The 17,797-nt window shown below is 38.2% G+C and overlaps 1 protein-coding gene and 1 non-coding gene across 9 annotated transcripts in view; both read left to right on the top strand.

Annotated features, from left to right (window-relative positions):
• DACH1 (dachshund family transcription factor 1) overlaps window positions 1-6,542 on the top strand; it is a 365,083-nt gene extending 358,541 nt beyond the window's left edge. For 7 of the 8 annotated variants that reach the window (XM_065055430.1, XM_065055365.1, XM_065055384.1 and 4 more), the window contains one exon: window positions 3,751-3,921. Coding sequence is in view for 4 of the 8 variants with exons in the window: in XM_065055365.1 (XP_064911437.1) it covers window positions 3,751-3,788 (38 nt within the window). In the remaining 4 variants the exon portion in view is untranslated. Of the gene's footprint in view, window positions 1-3,750 lie in introns of all 8 variants that reach the window. The other variant, XM_065055411.1, reaches the window with a different exon arrangement.
• A 5,189-nt stretch (window positions 6,543-11,731) lies between these two features.
• TRNAV-AAC (transfer RNA valine (anticodon AAC)) lies at window positions 11,732-11,804 on the top strand. The gene has a single exon. It is a non-coding gene; the product is annotated as a tRNA-Val (tRNA).
• The last annotated feature ends 5,993 nt before the right edge of the window (window positions 11,805-17,797 follow it).

The following is a 17,797-nucleotide window of genomic DNA, read 5'->3' as shown; positions in this document are numbered from 1 at the left end:
TGTATATAAAAGTATGTGGAAAACTTTGCCACAGATCAGCAATTCTCAGTAGGCTAAAGATATATTCAAACGTTATAAACATTTTTAGAGAACACTGTGTGTGCATTTGTGTAGTATATATTTTGTGTGCATAGATCAATGTTTGTGTGACTAGTATACTCCATATTTGTTTTACATAAAATTGTTTTTATGAAGATAGACGAATTCTGCATTTGTTAACATTAGAAGGTAACGCAGCACACATATAGCTGTTTGGGGGCAGGAGGCAGAGGCGTGCTCATGATTTGGGATTTAGGAGTAGTGACCTTTTCACATTAAAGTTATGAAGGATGAGTTTGTTTGATTCGCTGATCACTGATCACCCTCATGATTTGTAGGTTTTGCTTGTGATTTTAACCTTGGAGTCATGAAGGCCTGTTAGTGGCAACACTCCACTGGTGTTCAGATAGGAACGCTGGCTACACCTAGAGGCGAAAGTGATTCAGGTGGCTTTGGCAACAACGTTGAGAAGTTCCAGTCATTTCGAAAGAACCTCTGAGCGATGGGAATTGAAAGAAATGGTTGGGAGGAAGGAAATAGGAGTCTGAATAGGGAAAGGGATGGCAATCAGATATAGTTATTGTATTTGGTCACCATATCATGATGCAATGTTATCATTCCTCTGCAGAGCTGTGAGTTGCCTCTCTTTTTCCTAGCACGGTTTGAAGGCTTCATACTTGTGAAGTGCAGTGCTTTTGCCTGGTGTACATTCTTCGTGAGTGTCTACAGCAACTTCTCAGCTATGCACAGGAATATGCTGAAAGAAAAGTATAAGGCTTAGAGAAATTATTCCTCCATCTTCTCCCAAACGCACAATTTGAGAGGGTGGTGGGCAGTTCTACAGATAGATTTTGTGTGCATAGATTGTGATTTTTACCGTGTCGACACTAAAAGGAAGGATATTCATTTGGCATGTCATTCTTCCCATGACTAATCTTGAGAAAATAAAGGAAATATTTCACAATTCTTAGCAACTTTCAAGTATATTAAGTATTACTTAATCATGGAACTGTTGTATCTATGTCATAACATGACAGGATTTATTTTAAACTTGATGCGTCTGATGCTTGCTGTGATTTCCCATATGTTAGGAGACTTAGTCAAACATGTTAATAGAGAGCATATCTGTGTTACAATAAGTCTAGCAATGAGATTAGTTCAACTGCTGACTTCCTAGATGGCATTTTAAGTCCATTATCAATACGGATGATTTAATTGCACTTTTAAAGGTCCATCACATAGTCAGTTGAGGAACAGGAAGATTTATGCTTATTGTATACATCCATCCTAAATGTTGGCAAGTTATATAAACAAATATCCTTTTATTTTGTAAGTAAGATGCTTTCTACAGCTGCCCATTTCTATTATTGCTCCTCGTCTATGGATACAGAATACAGGATCTGATAGTGTCTTCCATTAAAAATGAAAAACCTCTATTGACTTCACTGCCAGGTTAGGTCCTTAAGCAGTTTAAAATAGAGCTGACTTTTCAAAATGTGATGCTATTCTCTGCAGATTGTTCATCTTTTGTTGGTTGCTACATGGATTCTGCTTCCTCAAGCTGTATTTTTAATTGCGAATATGTTTTAATAAATATTTTATTTCAAAAGGTACATGGAGATCTAATATAGTAAAGCAAAATACAAGTTACTGACTGTAGGTTATCTTAATGTTTAGGTGTGGGAATTATGCATAGCACTCATCAGCAAGTGTGTGTTCAGGATAGCCAAAGTGCTGGTATATATGCAAAGTAATTCTCCTACAGAGGTATCCAGACAGCTTTAGTGCTGTAAATGTCTATTGTGTTTATTCAATATGTTTGGGAGAATTATATGCAACCATAGCCACTAGTAGCTCTAGCTATCCTGTACTTGATGATGCTGGTTTTCTTTTAAGGTGGTTTATCTGGCCTTCAGTTTTGCCAAGCTCCATTTCAGAGGTTTCTTCTTTCTCTCCTGAATTCCCATAAGCATTTTGGTTGCTCTTCATGCATCAAAGAGGAAAAAAAGTCTTCAAGTTAAGGCCTTACTCCATTTCTTTTTATCTCTCTTCAGTGCACACAGATCATAAAGAGCAAAGGGAATGTGGAAGTGGTGCCTAGTGGAAGCGCTCTAAGTGGTGGGAAAGATATCATCTACTCTGCCAAAAAAGCTAGGAATATAAAAAAAAACCCAGGAAAATGTAAATATGGTAAAAGTAGCAAAAGGTGGTGGAAAAGGAAAACCAGAGGGACCTTGTATGAGAATCACCATGATTCTGCTGGTTCCTTTTTTCCCCTGCAGTTCTGATAGAAACCAGGCAATAAAAACTGGAAAGGGGTGTGCAGAAGGGATGAGTTTTCCCAGCTGTATGTGATGTATATTTGGCTGCTTTTAAGTTAAACTTTTCTATGTCTCAACAATTACAGTAAGCTTGTGGGAACGATGCCACACATTTTGATGATAGCCAAGTGTTTGAAAAATTTCAGTACTGATTTATATGGGTTCATTTCACACAATTGTTTTTCTGTGTATCTAATAAGAATTTTACAGATTGATTTGGAACAAAAAGGTTAAACTGAGAAAATCAAAAGAAACAAAACCCTCTGAAAACTTATAAACATTTACTGATTTCACTTGGACGAAAAGCAGGGCTTCATGCGGACTTCAAGACCTGAGATACAGCTCATACTTCCAGATGCATTATATTCTAAAATATAAGTAATGTTTCATAATTATGCACATTGGAGATTCAGTATGCTTCATGATGTGCTTTACTCACAAGGGAGCAATGCTTTCTATCCTACAAGACAGTAGAAAATAATAATGTACCAATTTTTCTATCTGTTTCCTGTTTAAAATAAAATCTTTGTATTGGTCTGGGAACAGACACATGTAAGTTATTCATGTCCCTAGTGAAGAAAAAATTGCTTTATACTTGTAAATTCAGAGAAAATACATTATGGCAGAATGTTCTTTTCAAGTTTTTCTAGATCAACAGTTACTGGGTAGGTGAGCTTATTGTTTCTCCGGTTCCCTCTCCATCACACATATCTCACTTAAAAATATGCTCCTCACTTGGATGGAAAAACGTTGAGAGAGATGTGCTTACATCTTTAACATAGTAATTGTTCAGTTAATCTCATTTATGGGGGAAGGAGGCTATACTTCACTGATAGCGATTAAATATCCTATACTGGGTTCTATATAAATAGCTACAAATGTGCACAATGGTTACATTACATGGTATATTTAACAACACAGCTGAATCAGAAAGTATGAGCTATGCCTTTAGTGATGGGAGTACTAACAATTGCATGCAAGGAGATTTTTGCTCTGCAACCATGAAGGAAATAATTGCTGCTCAGCACTATTCAGTTAAGTTTGCATATCAGTAAAAACACATGCACAGAGGCTCCACCTACATTGCTAGTGCCCTAGCACTGATAGGAGTGCAGCATATATTAAAGCTTTAGAAGGTGTTACAGTATTCACAACTTGCAAAGTGCATGTAATTTTTAATGGAGTTAATTTGACCACTGTCAGATGAAATTGCAATGGTGATATTCAGGTTTGTTGGGGTTTTTTTAAACATAAAGTACTGTAAGTAGCATTTTACAGATTTATGGAAAGACTACCTTTGCTGAATTTTTAGATCTTGTGAGGTTTTTCCTCTTTTCAATTCATTGCAGATATAAATATATAAAACAAATGTTTGTTTTTCGTATTCTAGATGGAAGACTTTATTTGAAAACTACTGTCATGTATTGAATTTTTCCTGCTGAAGATACCTGTGCTACGGTAAAGAACTTTACAGTAAGACATTGGCTCATAAGGAGTTCTGTGGAAACAAAGCATTTTCAAGCCAACTTCCTCAACTTCATTTATCAATGTTCTTCAAAAATGTAAAGAATTCTGCAAGAGTGTCCTCCTTTGGTTGTCTCCTGTGGCTCAACCCGGAGACCTTGAGAATGTTTGTAAATGTACAGTAGCACTCTTCTTACAGTGAAAATCTGTGTCTCTGCGCCGGACTATTGTATCCAAAATTACAGGCAGGTCAGAACAAGGCTGAGTATTCCCTTTTTCAAGGAATGCAGACTCTGGCCTCCTCTGATGATTCTGTATTTGAGCACATCAAATGATCCTTCCAGCGGTGTCCAAGTACACTTACAGACTGTTAAATCATACCGAAACCAGCAAGACAGCTCAGAAATGAACTTGTAGAGGGCATATGAGGATTCTTATTTAAAAAAAAAAAAAAAAAAAAAAAGGAAAAAAAAAAAGGCAAATGAAAAAAAATTGCTACATTCAGTTTTCAAACTATGATCGTGGGTTTTCTTCTTAAAGACATTTTTTCCACATGCTTTCCAAGAGACCAACACATGTATGTTAGACTACATTAAGTGAAATGGAATTTTGTGTAAGTGAAAAGAAATGCTGAATGTAAACAAACTGCTTTACTGTTCACAAAGTCTCTTTTCCTAAAATAAAAAAATGCGATCAAAAGAGTAATAATTTCTCGTTGTAAACTGGCAGGGGTTTATGAAATGAAAGACTTTGCTTCTTATCAAACTGTTGGTCACATGTACAGTATATAACACAAATCACACAAGGAAGGTATTATGTATGCAGTAGAAATCTAGAGTTTAGGAAATGAAAATTTTAGATAATATTGTTTTGTCACCCTGTTGGTCAGAAAGACACCTTTCTAGTTTTAACGCATGCAGGCATGTAAATATTTGTCCTGAAGTCACAGTATTACTGAATGAGATCTTAAGCATCTGGTAACAAGTCAGAATTCTGTATCAGCCACTTTTATTTGTATATTGAGCCCTGCTTAGTGCCCTGATTAGTGCACTTTTAAGAATGGACTGTGGCTGAGCAGCGAGTCAAAATGCCAGAAATATTTTTATATGTTAATGTCATATTACGTCAATGTTGCTTAAAAAAAAAGGAAAAAAAAAAGAAAACCTAACAAACACTTGATGTATCAGTCCAATTCCACGTAGAACTGAGTGATACGGTTGAAGTCTATTGTCCTTCCCTCCTTGTCTTAGGGGTGGGTGGTTATGTGTTACTTTCACTGTCTTTATGAAAGCTACAATATGTGTTTTCACCTTTGTGCTGATAACTGGAAGTAAGCTGCAACACAGTGCTTATTACATTACGAAAAGTTACGTTCTTTGCTTTGCATACTTTTGGGTTACCCCTTTAAAGACTGATTTTGTGAATCAGTGCTATTACTGTAAGTTTTGTGATTATGCTTTCTTCATCTAATGTTTTATGCATATAAAATATTATTTATTACATGGAAACATATCAAAACCTTAAATGTCTAAGATGCCTAACTTAAAGCAAATATTTCTTTAAAAATAGCTCTGATTGGATATTAATATTATTTTGTCAAAAAAAAATCTAATGTTTTGTAAACTCTAGCACTGAGCTTCTATAGTTTGTAGGTCTTCCTTGCAATACTGGTACACATTTATTTTGTGCAGTTCATATTTACTCCACCACAAGGTTTTTTTAACAGTAGAAAGATGTATATACAAGTTCACATCACGGTAATTTTTTTTAATAGAAATATTGAGCAATATTTTTCATTAAATATTGTTACCTAGATCTTTGTAGTGACATTATTTTCTAACCACAGTTCTTTCATAATTTTCATAGTTGCTTGAACACATATGGGATTCTGTACTCCAGTTTTTTCATATGCAGTCTTTAAAGGGTTAACAGCTGTAAAGTTAGATGGACTTGTGGCAAGCTTTTCAATCATTCATATCTGAAAGAGAATTAAAAGCCTACAACTGAAATATGTAGTAGCATCTACCATTGCTCTGCTCCTTGCATAGAGTCACCTGTAAGTAGGTTTAGTAGTTTTACAGTATATACTTTCAAGACCTTTGGGAATGCCTCAGTGTTTGGCTTGGTACCTAAATGGAAATGTTAAGGATTAAGGGGGAACCAATTTATAAGCTGGATGGTTAGAAAGAATCTTGCTAAAAACCGTGTAAATATTACAGACCATGAGATGTTACCGTAAGTTGAATTTTTTGCCCCTCTTTAGTTATACAGTTTTGGGTTGGTATTTTGTTTTTGGTTTTTGATTTTGATTTTTTTTTTTTGCATAGATTATGAAGAAAAGTTGTGCTCATGTTATTGTTTATAAGCTTTTGTAATCTTAAAGATATTAATGTCTAGTTGTTCTATATTATAACCACATTTGCGCTCTATGCAAGCCCTTGGAACAGAACATACTCATCTTCATGTAGGACCTATGAAAATTGTCTATTTTTATCTATATATTTAAAGTTTTCTAAAAATGAAAAAAGGTTATTACGAATTTTGTTGTACAAAATCTGTACAAAAATCTGTTTTTACATCATAATGCAAGAATTGGAAATTTTTCTATGGTAGCCTAGTTATTTGAGCCTGGTTTCAATGTGAGAACCACGTTTACTGTTATTGTATTTAATTTTCTTTTCTTTTCAACAATCTGCTAATAAAACTGTCTGAAATCTCCCTGTGACTTTATTTACAGTTCATCTTTATTAAATTTTCTGAAATGTATAACATCAGAGGTATATTTACTTTCTAATGGGAGGCATCTAAAAACAACATAAGTCAGCTCTTTGTAATGTGAGGAGAACAATGCTGAATGATTTTATTTAACATGCAACTGCTTCTATCTCTAATATGAATTACTATGGTGAAAAACATCATAAAAGCACACTCTGTGGTTATTGTTTAACAAGCAGATTTTCCATATTTTTTTTTCCTGCCAGCTAAGCAAACTGCCCCCATCTACATGATTTATTTATGTACATTTCTCAGTTTATGAAGCTGTTATTTGTACCTTTTTCCTTTATATGGTGATATTCCCATGATTCTTATTTCACAAAGCTTTGTGCTGAATAATGTAAAGTGGACACATTGATGGAACAAAACATATTATTCCCCTAACTACAAAACTGCAGGGGTAATCCAGTGGGTTTTGTCTCAAATCTCCTTCACTTGATAAAACTTCAGTCTCCTAACACATCTTGAACAAACAGCAAGTATTTAAACATTTAGATGGGCATTTGGAGAAAAATACTTTCGGCTTCGCATATCTGTGTTATTGAAAAAGAAAAAAAGTGATTTTTTTTTTTAATGTAAAGGTGGTTATTGAAGAATAAAACTGGAAGTAACATAGTTTTGTTTACAGAAAATTCAGAAGTCAGAGATACATGATTGATTTTCGGTATTCTCCCTTATTGCCCTTCCTCGCCTTGCCTTCCCATCTTTTCTCTTTCCTTCCTTTCCCATCCCTTCCTTTCTGAACCATACCTACATGAATGTTCCGGCTTTCATTAGGGAGCAGGCTTGTTTGGGAAAGCACATTATCTTTCTTGGACCAGCCCTTGTCATTATCCCTCCGTGGCCTGGGAACTGCAAGTGTGAGGCTGACAGCCTTCCTGCATGCCGGCAGCACGCTGGCTAGTTGATTAGGATTTTGGCTAGCTGCGTATAGGGCAATCGCAATCTCTGTCTGCATTAGAATGTCCCACATTTCTATGTTAGGAAGTGTCCTGGCCATGCCAGGGTCAGCTCCCCTGCTCTAAGCTCTGGCACAGTTAAAGCAGGTCACGGAAAAAGTAAACTCATCCCTCAGTCCAGCTCGCTCCCCAAACTACATGGTCTGTACACTACCAGGCTAACAACCTCCCTGTGTGTTTTCAAGCAGCCCAGGAAATAGTTTCTTCCAGCAGGAAGGAAACTGCCCTCACGTTAAGTTCCACCCTGTCACAATTAGTAAGTCATTGCTTTCTCAGTTAATAGGAGCTGGGATTTAACAGGGCCGAGGTGGAATGGGCCAATAGGTAGTGAGATGTTGGTACTCCTCGGTACAGCAGAATTAAGCTCTGTCAAAGCTCAGGTCAAAAACAAGAAGAGGTCACCCTAAATGTATCTTGCCTGTAACTTGGTAGTAGCTTATGGTCAGATCCTGAGGAAGTTCGGAGTCAGTAGCTAGATTCCTAAAGTGTTAGGAAAATCCCTGAGGAACTGACAAGCTCAACTGAGAAAGAATTATTTTTTTTATATTTTTTTTTTCCTATGGAAAGAGATTTAATGCTGTTTTCTGACCTGAAAGGTAAACCTCCTTATTTGTTGAAGGTGCTATAAATTCTTCAAAATTGCTTCGTTATTTACTTACTACATGTTATTTGGCACAAGACTGTCCAATAAACAAAGCCTGAGGCCAAGATTTTCAAGCGTTACTCCTGATTACAGGTAATTCTAGTTTTGTCAGCCAAACTTCAGACGTTTTCAATACCTTTCGTAAAAGAAACTGTCCTAGGTCAAGGGTTCTGTGAAACTTACTTCTTCAGTAGTTGTTGTCTAACCCACCCATGAGATACTGGGGAATTTATTAGTGTGGCTTTGCTGAGCAGGATCTCGCTCTGATCAATGATGGTAGTTCCACCATCGTCAGTATCATACCACTTCAAACAGAAGCCTCTTCTGTAAGAAGCTTCATTTTCAAAGGGAGAGGAAACAAAGACTTCTGAAATTCAAGCTCTTAAAAGGAAACAAGTTAGAAATGAAAAAAAATTTAGGCATCCAGAGTACTTGGAAACTTTGGGAATGTTCACCCAAAGATCAAATACCACTAAGCAATTTGGGAGAATTTGCACATAATCTGTGGATAAACATGATTTCTTCACACAAGTTATAGTAATAATGGTTGCCATAGTCCAGTGAATTAGTTAATTGGTCCTCTAAATTTGGATCATCAAGACAGAGCCAGATTCATCTTGCTGTGTACAGCAAGAGGACAAGAAGAAACAGGTACTAGTTACAACAAAGGAAACTCCAACTGGATATGAGGGGATGGAGGGAGGATCAAAATGAGAGTGATGAAGTACTAGAACAGTTTTCCCAGACAAATTCTGGGATCTCCATCTTTGGAGGTTTTCAAACCTGAGGTGAGCAAGGCCCTGAGAAGTCTGATCTAACTTTGCCCAGTTGAAAGCAGGTTAGCCTAGTTGACCTTCACAGGTCCCTTCCAACCTCAGGTTTTCATGGTTCACAAAACTTACACACATGACGCCCTTCACAGTATCACAGTATGTTTGGGATTGGAAGGGATCTCAGAAGACCATCTAGTCCAATCGCCCTGCTGGACCAGGAACACCTAGGTGAGGTTGCACAGGAACATGTCCAGGCGGGTTTTCAATGTCTCCAGGGAAGGAGACTCCACGACCTCCCTGGGCAGCCTGTTCCAGTGCTCTGTCACCCTCACTGGGAAGTTTTTTCTCAAATTTAAGTGGAACCTCTTGTGTTCCAGCTTGATCCCATTACCCCTTGTCCTATCATTGTTTGCCACCAAGAAGAGCCTGGCTCCACCCTCATGGCACTCACCCTTTATATATTTATAAACATTAATAAGGTCACCCCTCAGTCTCCTCTTCTCCAAGCTAAAGAGACCCAGCTCCCTCAGCCTTTCCTCATAAGGGAGATGCTCCACTTCCTTAATCATCTTCGTTGCCCTACGCTGGACCCTCTCCAGCAGTTCCCTGTCCTTCTGGAACTGAGGGGCCCAGAACTGGACACAATATTCCAGATGTGGTCTCACCAGGGCAGAGTAGAGGGGAAGGAGAACCTCTCTCGATCTACTAACCACCCCCTTTCTAATACACCCCAGGATGCCATTGGCCTTCCTGGCCACAATGTCACAGTGCTGGCTCATGGTCATCCCGTTGTCCACCAGGACTCTCAGGTTCCTTTCCCCTACACTTCTCTTGTAGTCGTAACATCTTCTGTATCCAGTTTAGCAAGGAGCAACATTTTATCCTATAAATAGCAGCTATCAAATCTAGAATAGAAATTGCTGGGATATGTTTAAGGATTCACATCTTTTTGATCTTCCATATCAGGAGGCCTGAAGAATGAGTTGCACAAACATCAAGATGTGTAAGAAGATACAGTAAGTGAATAAAGAGAGGATTAACAAAGCACCTATTCTAGTGTAGGTGTAGTTTGTTTAAGTAATAAGAATGGAAACTGTAGCAACTTTATCAATCAGTTCTCAGATCAGTTTTGTAGCAATAAATAAGTAAAAGTGAGGAAATTATATGGATAATAACAAAAAGAACAGCTGTTGGGGATAAAGAAAGTAACTATACTTAGAGTGAACTTCCCCATTCAATTTGTATTGAGTACACAGGCCAAACAGGGAAATTTGGAAATGATGACCTGGAACAGATCCTCCCTTTAAAATATACTTTATTTTTTCACATTGCTTTCTTGAAACTGGTTTGTACTGCTAGGTAACCAACAAGTAACTCTATAGATTTTACCCACATTAAGATACAGAAGACTTTGAAACAGTTAATTTGGCTCGTTGGATTCTCTATCAGGTACGTGTTACCAGGCAGGTTGGGCAGCTGAGGTATGGAAAGGTTAAAATTGATGTTTTAAAGCTGTAGAGAGACAAGGGGTGTCTTTGGGCTTCACTGGCTGCATCTGTGAAGTTGTGTCCTAGTACAAGTATATTTACCTAGGGCTGAAGGATTTTGTAGTTTAAAAAGTGCTTTTGTTTTGGGGGTGCCAATTATTGGGTGAATTGCAAAGTGGGGGGAAGAAGAGGAATGTTGTGGTTAGAAAAGCAGGCTAGGAGAATGAGGCTGGAAGAGAACGTAGGGCTGGTGGAAAAGAGCTTTCAGCTGTCACGATGCAAGCAAATAGTGATACAATAAGGAGAAACTGGGTTATAAAGATACTCTTTAGAAAGATCTGGTAAAATATAGATGCAGCAAACAAGCTCGTTTGGCAGGTTTCTGAGCATGCAGACATTGTTTTCAGCTCCATTCAGAAGCAACTAATAACCATTTGGCTACTGTTCACTGTGACCAAACTGATGCTGCAGAATCTGCCTTTTCAGTGATGGGATGATATATTGGAAGCCAGAAATAAGTTTCCACATGGATCTCTTGAACAATCTGAACTCAATTTAACAATTGAAGGGGACAGAGATAAAGTATTACCTTCTTTGCGAGCTGATCAATAACAAGCACACCTCTGGGAAACAGATGCTGGTATTACCCTTTGAAGTCATTTCAGTGGCAGAAGATGAACAAGTTCACAGGCCACCTTACACAGAAGTTGCAGAGACAGTCAACAGTAATAACAGAAAAAGCTCTAATTCTCGGTTGCTTCCAGGTGAGATCTTATCCTATCTGCCTCTGACTCAGACTTTTACAACACTGTAAGTGTATACATGGCATCTAGAAAGAAGATAAGACTCAAGTGGAGAATTAAGGGTTGAAGACAAAATTGCTATGAAAAGTCTAAGGTATATATAGAGAGAAATAAGGTAAATGAAAAGGATTATAGTACAAAACTAGTCTAGGGATTTCAGAATTCAAAATGCCTTAAAAAGAAACTGCAGCAGTGTCCACATGCCTCATTCAAAACCATAATACACAATCATACAATCCGCCTTCAAAACCGTAATATATAATCCGCCTTTTCAGGTGTGTAAAACTTACCAAGTGTTTCCATTGCTGGCCTGAAATCTTCTTGGACACTAATAATGGTTTTTCAGTTCCCCTTTGAAGCAGTGGGGTGCCTACCCTGGCTCGTTGTACTAGGGGTACGAGTCACATTTTGGGTGCGAGAGGTACCGGATTCAATTCCGAGGCGAGTCAGGTCTCTCACAAGTGGGCGTTTCCGTAGTGTAGTGGTTATCACGTTCGCCTAACACGCGAAAGGTCCCCGGTTCGAAACCGGGCGGAAACATTGCGTTTTATTCGTCACTTTGTTCGCCTGAAGGAGACCTCATCGTGGTCTACACGGTAGCTTCCTCACAAGGGGAGGAGGAGGGGCAAGCGGCGAACTCTTCTCTTTAGCGACCACTGTCAGAACCCGAGGGAATGTCAGGAAGATTTGCCAGGAGAGGTTTAGGTTGGTCATTAGGAAAAGGTTCTTCCCCCAGAGGGTGCTGGAGCACTGGAACAGGCTCCCCAGGGAGATGTCACGGCCCCAAGCCTGACAGTGTTCAAGAAGAGCCTGGACAACACCGTCAGACACATGGTGTGATCTGTGGAGTTGTCCTGTGCAGGGACAGGAGTTGGACTCGATGATCCTTGTGGGTCCCTTCCAACTCAGGAGCCAGAATCCTGAACAATGTGATGCAATCTGCTCAGAAATAACACCACATAAACAAGCAGGTTCAATGAAATGAAGCTGCTGATCACAACCATTTCCACAGTTCCACAGCCTGAGTCTAACACCCCATATGCCCTGCTATTAGGCTGAACAATGTACTTTTGCTCTTTGTGTCTTTCTGCCCTCATTCCTTTTAGCAGTAACTTGAGAACTACCGTTTTCCCCATGCACATCAAGCTGAAACTGTTTAGCGTTAGCACCATACCGGTAGAGAAGACAGTGTCTTTTCGTGGTGGAACACAGTCACACAGAAGGATAAAATCCAGATTTTGCCATCTGAAATGTAGACCTTACATCCCTTATCAGTTGGTGCTTTGTACAAACCTAGGACCAACAAGTGGTGGAAACTTCAGTGCTGGTAGTGCCATGGTGAGGTCATGCAACCTTAGAACTGTAGCAGATTGTGTCATGTCATACTGTGCTCCTTCCACTCACAGAACCACAGCAATCGGCAATGGAAACACACTCAGTGACTGGAAGTGCTGGCCTCTGCAATGCATTGCTTCCAAAAGTTCAAATAAACCCTGCTGAAGCTCACGTTTCAGGTGGAGCTGGTAAATCAGTGCTGGGAGGTGAGGCTTTAGCTTGAGTGAGGCTTTTGAACAGGCCATGAAGGGACTGAGGGTGACATCTAATAAAGGGGTCAATGAATGATATTAGGGATAGTATGCATTGCCATATTTCATCTCCTTTGTAGATATTATGCTTAAGTTGATCAAAACATGTATTGATTCAAAAGAGTTTTTCCCTCTTTTTATCTGCCTGGTGTTACTTGAGTGGAGACAGGTCATGGTAATAATGACTAGTGCTTTTCCTTTTAGTTTGCTAAACCACCATTAGCACATAACGATTATATTTGGGACTGTATGAAGAGTGTATTTTGTTGTGAGAACAATAGCAGGCACTTGCCTTAGGACTCCTTCTGACCCTGGGTCCTCTTATTATATTTGCATGGGTAGATGAGCTGTACAATGCATTTTTCTATTAGTCTGTAGTTGTATGTCATATTCAAGTTTAAAAATAATTTAGCCTTTAAACAAACACTGCATATTCTTCTAAGAAGTGGTCGTTAAAGAGAGTGCCACTATATCATTCCTCTATATATTTAATTTGGGGCAGAAAGAGCAAACTGTATTTTGAACAAGGTTTATTCCTTTTTCAATTTAAGTAATTTCATTTCTAATCTAAGCTGGCCAAGTTCAGTTTAAATTATTGTGCGAATTGTTGGTGAGGTGCTTTTATTTGAATCAGCAAGCATTTGGCCATGGCAGATGAGTTTCTGGCAAACACAAACATTAGTACCAGGGGACATCTTCAAAAACTGCAGTTTGCTTTTGTGCACTGTAAAGAGTTTTCAGTGCTAAAAGTATTCTTTTTCTTAAATATTGTTCCATCCAGGGTAAAAAGAGCTGCGTTCTTCTTTGATTTTCACCACGTTCTTCTGTCACTGTATGTCAGGAACAAAGTTTAACAGGAATACAGGTAAAAATGGAAGTGCTCAGGTTCCACCACTACTTCTCCATTTTGCTCTTTTAACTCAATGACATTAATACCTTTTTTTTTTTTTTTTCCTATCTGGTATGATTTCTGAAATACATGTTAAACATGTTATGCGTTTTCTCATATTTGATTAGGATTTAGCAGTGCAATAACTAGGGATTCTTAGTCTGCAGATCACAGAGAGTTTATCAGAAGTATTGACTTGCCTGACAGAATATTTCTGTCCTTCTCAAAGGCAGAACAGGAGGTACTGAGGACTGAATGAGTCATTTTAGTAGCAGCCACAGCTGATCCTCTCTGTCTTTTTTTCCAAGTCACTGCTTTACCTGCTGACCATACAACCCCTATAATTCTTCTGCATGTATGCAAATAATCCAACACCTGCAAAGAAACAGAAAGTCTATGCTTTGCTTACATCTTATGCTTCCGGAATACACTGATTTTACTGAGCACGTGCAAAACTACTGTCCTTCATATATCCAATAAAGTTTTTCAGGACATGAAAAGTGTTTATTACTTATGCAAGGCAATCACCCTGAATGTGCACAGCAGGACATCCTACGATGCATCATGGATTATATAACATGGCCCTGCTTTGATCTTAACAAAACACAGTCAAAAAAAATAAAAAAAAAAAAGAAGGTTGGAATATTAGTTTAGGCTGTTGGAACAGAAAATTGAATTTTCAAATTTTCAAGTCATGGGAACTGTTCATTCATGCTGCTGTGTTACTAGACTGGTCTCTGGCCAAATGGTGGCCTGTTCCACGTAGCTCTGCTGCAGAGGATTTTGAGGGAGGTACAGCAGCTAGAGTAGGTCAAGTCCCAGGAGACAGTTTGTGAACAGCCAACTTCACTTTGGAGAGTGAGGGAGTATCTCATAGGAAGAGTCCTCTATATTGTTTAAACACAGGACTCTGGAACTTTAGGTTTTACATTTAATATACCACTTTGCATCTTGGATTAGTGTAATACCTACACATGACTGCTCAGTCATACCACACCACAAACCACTCCTAACCCCCAGCCACATTCGAATTGCGTTCACAGAAACACAGAGTGGCTGGGGTTGGAAGGGACCTCCAGAGATCATCTAGTCCAACCCACCTGCTGAAGCAGGTTCACCCAGAGCAGATCACACAGGAATGTGTCCGGGCAGGTTTTGGATGTCTACAGAGAAGGAGACTCCACAGCCTCTCTGGGCAGCCTGTTCCAGTGCTCTGGCACCTTCAAAGAAGTTTCTCCTCATATCCAGATGGAACCTCCTGTGCTTCAGTCTGTGCCCATTGTCCCCATTTATCTCTAATCACCTACATTTGCTGCCATTGTGAATTGGACTTTCATATTTCCAGACTCTGCTCCACCAGCTGCCCTATTATTCAGCTACTCAGCTGAAGAATGCTTTATCCAGGAGAAAAAAGGAAGAAAGATTCATCCCTAACCTGACTGTGCGGGTGACTTCACTGAAGCTAATCAGGCTTGGATGATGATAATTCTCTTCTGCTACTAGGTGAACAAGTTCCTAATTCGCTGTGTTTCAAAGCTACTCACAAGGAGTTGCATGAGGAGCAAAGGGATCTTTCACTCCCAGTAATGAAGGGGATCCTCCAACTTGAGATTTCTTTTCAGATACCCATACCCCTCCTTAAAATCAAGATCCTGCAGAGAATGAATTACGGATGTGAAAGAAGTGCTATTGTGAGTTGCATTTTCCATGGGAAATGTCTCTCGCTTCTGAAATGAATTGTTGTTTACCTAAGTTCATGCACTGTCCTGTTTTCAGGTTTTATTAATTTTTATTGCTATTATTCATGTTGTTCTAATATTTTTAATTTTTTTTTCTTTTTTTTTCATTCAAATACATATGCTGAAGTCAGGGTCCAGTTTCGAACTCTTGAGACACTCTGGTGAGAGTTATAGCTGTGTATCTGTCACTCTCAAAAGGGTGACAAGTGACTGCTAGTATGAATTTGTCTGTACTTTTCTGTAGGGTGTAATCCCCTTTAAATCCCAAGACCTGGTTAATGGCATGCAAATTCAGAATACTGAGTAGGAATCAAGCAGGTAGAATCTTTTGAAGGGGTTACTAATATTTTCTGGCATTGAAGTTTTGAAGTAAGAAGTTTTAATAAACGCATGCATACTTAGTTTGTCAAAGATATTTTTGGGATTTTCAAACTGCGTGAATATCCATTTAAAATTTCAGTGAGCACTTTTGCTTTTGTAAAATCCCATGAAGTGCTCCGTTGCATCCTACATCAGTTACATACCTTCAGAAATCTGGCCTCTAGAGGTGAAAGAATCTTGGACAATGGTCCTATTGTTAATTATTATTTCCAGTATAATGTAACAAATGTTCTAACCTTGAAAGAAGGCAGGGGAGTAAAACGCTAGGCCTGCCTCCTCATCCTTTTTCCTTCCAGGTTTTATTCTTTTACAGCTGTAGCAGTACAAAGCAGCTACGACTAAGAATATGAATCATCGTTGCTATCGTCATTAACATAATGCCCATGTGTAGATTTATCTGCAGACTTTCAGTTTGATAAACTGTTAGCATGTAAATATTTCCTTGAAGAAATTTCAGTCCAGCTGCTTTTGTTTACAAATCTATCAATGGTTAACACCATAGAATGTATTTTGCCAGTATCTGAATTATAATTACAACTTGTTTAATTGTGAATTAATTACAAAAGAGGAAGACAAAACTAAATAATAAATATTTCTCAGATTTTGGAACCATGCCAGGTTTGCCTGCATTCATTTTGGAAATGTGAGGACTTACACTTGTAAGTCTCCATTCTACAATTCTTTATTATTATTTATTTGTATAGTTAATTGTGCAAGAAACTCTTTCTGAATAATTATTTCATTGAACTTATTTTGTCTTCAGAGGTTCTTCTGCTTATTTCTTGTTTTACTTCTTGACTTCTGCTTGACCATTCTACGGATTTAATTAAGAATTGGTTTTGATACACCAGTCACAGTAACATATAAACTGACCCAAATGCTATTTTCAGGTTTAGTTTTGTTTTTTCTTATTTTGTTTGTTTGTTTTCCTGGTTTTGTTTTTGTTTTGTTGTTGTTGTTGTTTCTGCTTCTTTGTTGTTCTTGGTGGTGGTGGGTTTTTTTGTGTTTGTTGTTGTTGTTGCTGTTGTTGTTCGAGATACGGGACTAAAGAATTTCTCTTGTGTTTGGCAGCAGGTTATTTGCTTTGCTTGTTGCTATTTTGACCAGTGATGCAGAGAAGTGTGCTTTGAATTTATTGAAATTTTAGTGGTTTGTATAATTGTTTGTTACAACTTAATTACAATTTGGTACAATTTACATGGATCAGCTCTGGAGACAGCCTATTATCCCTAAATTAGGATAGTTAAAAGTCAGATTTGAGATACATATCATAGACCTATTTGTAGCCAATGGACAAAATACACACCTCATATGAATATGTCAGTTCTTATCAGTCCTTGGATGCCTATTTTAGAATTAGATTAATCACTTGTAAAGGTGCATATTTGTCTTTCCTAGTCAATGAATGCTAACAACTGTGGCAGGATACGAGGTTTACCTGGGAGTTGCTTGTAAGAGCTGTTGGGAAGCACTTTGATTCCACTAGTCAGTTCCACTATACTAAACCAAATCAAACTGAACTAAAACAAACCAAATCAAACAAAATTTCTTCCAGAATTTCACATCCTTTGCATTTATAGTTAATATCCTTCCAACCAGTTTGTGAGCCCTCTAGTGACACCAGTCAGAAGAACAATATGCATATAGCTGGCTCCACCACCTCTGTATGTATTGGAAGTAATATGGCAGCTTAGAGGCTCTTGAAACTAGCTATCCACCTCCCCCCTGTGATACAGTTTAAGTGGTATCACTCCCCATAAAACTATCCTAGACAGCTGTTTCATTTGATTAAAATATATTATTTATCATTTCTACCAAAAATAATAAGCAGCCTTTCTTTTAGCTGCTTTTCTATGTATAGAATCAGATGCTGAGTGTACAGTATCCTAATTTTGTTCCAATTTATTTAAGCTAGAGTTCCAAAGGTTTGGTTATTAA

The sequence above is a fragment of the Columba livia genome, chromosome 1, assembly GCF_036013475.1.
Source record: "Columba livia isolate bColLiv1 breed racing homer chromosome 1, bColLiv1.pat.W.v2, whole genome shotgun sequence".
NCBI classification, from domain to species: Eukaryota; Metazoa; Chordata; class Aves; order Columbiformes; family Columbidae; genus Columba; species Columba livia.
The sequence above is the reverse complement of the archived record's forward strand: the minus strand, read 5'-3'. Positions and strand labels throughout refer to the sequence as shown.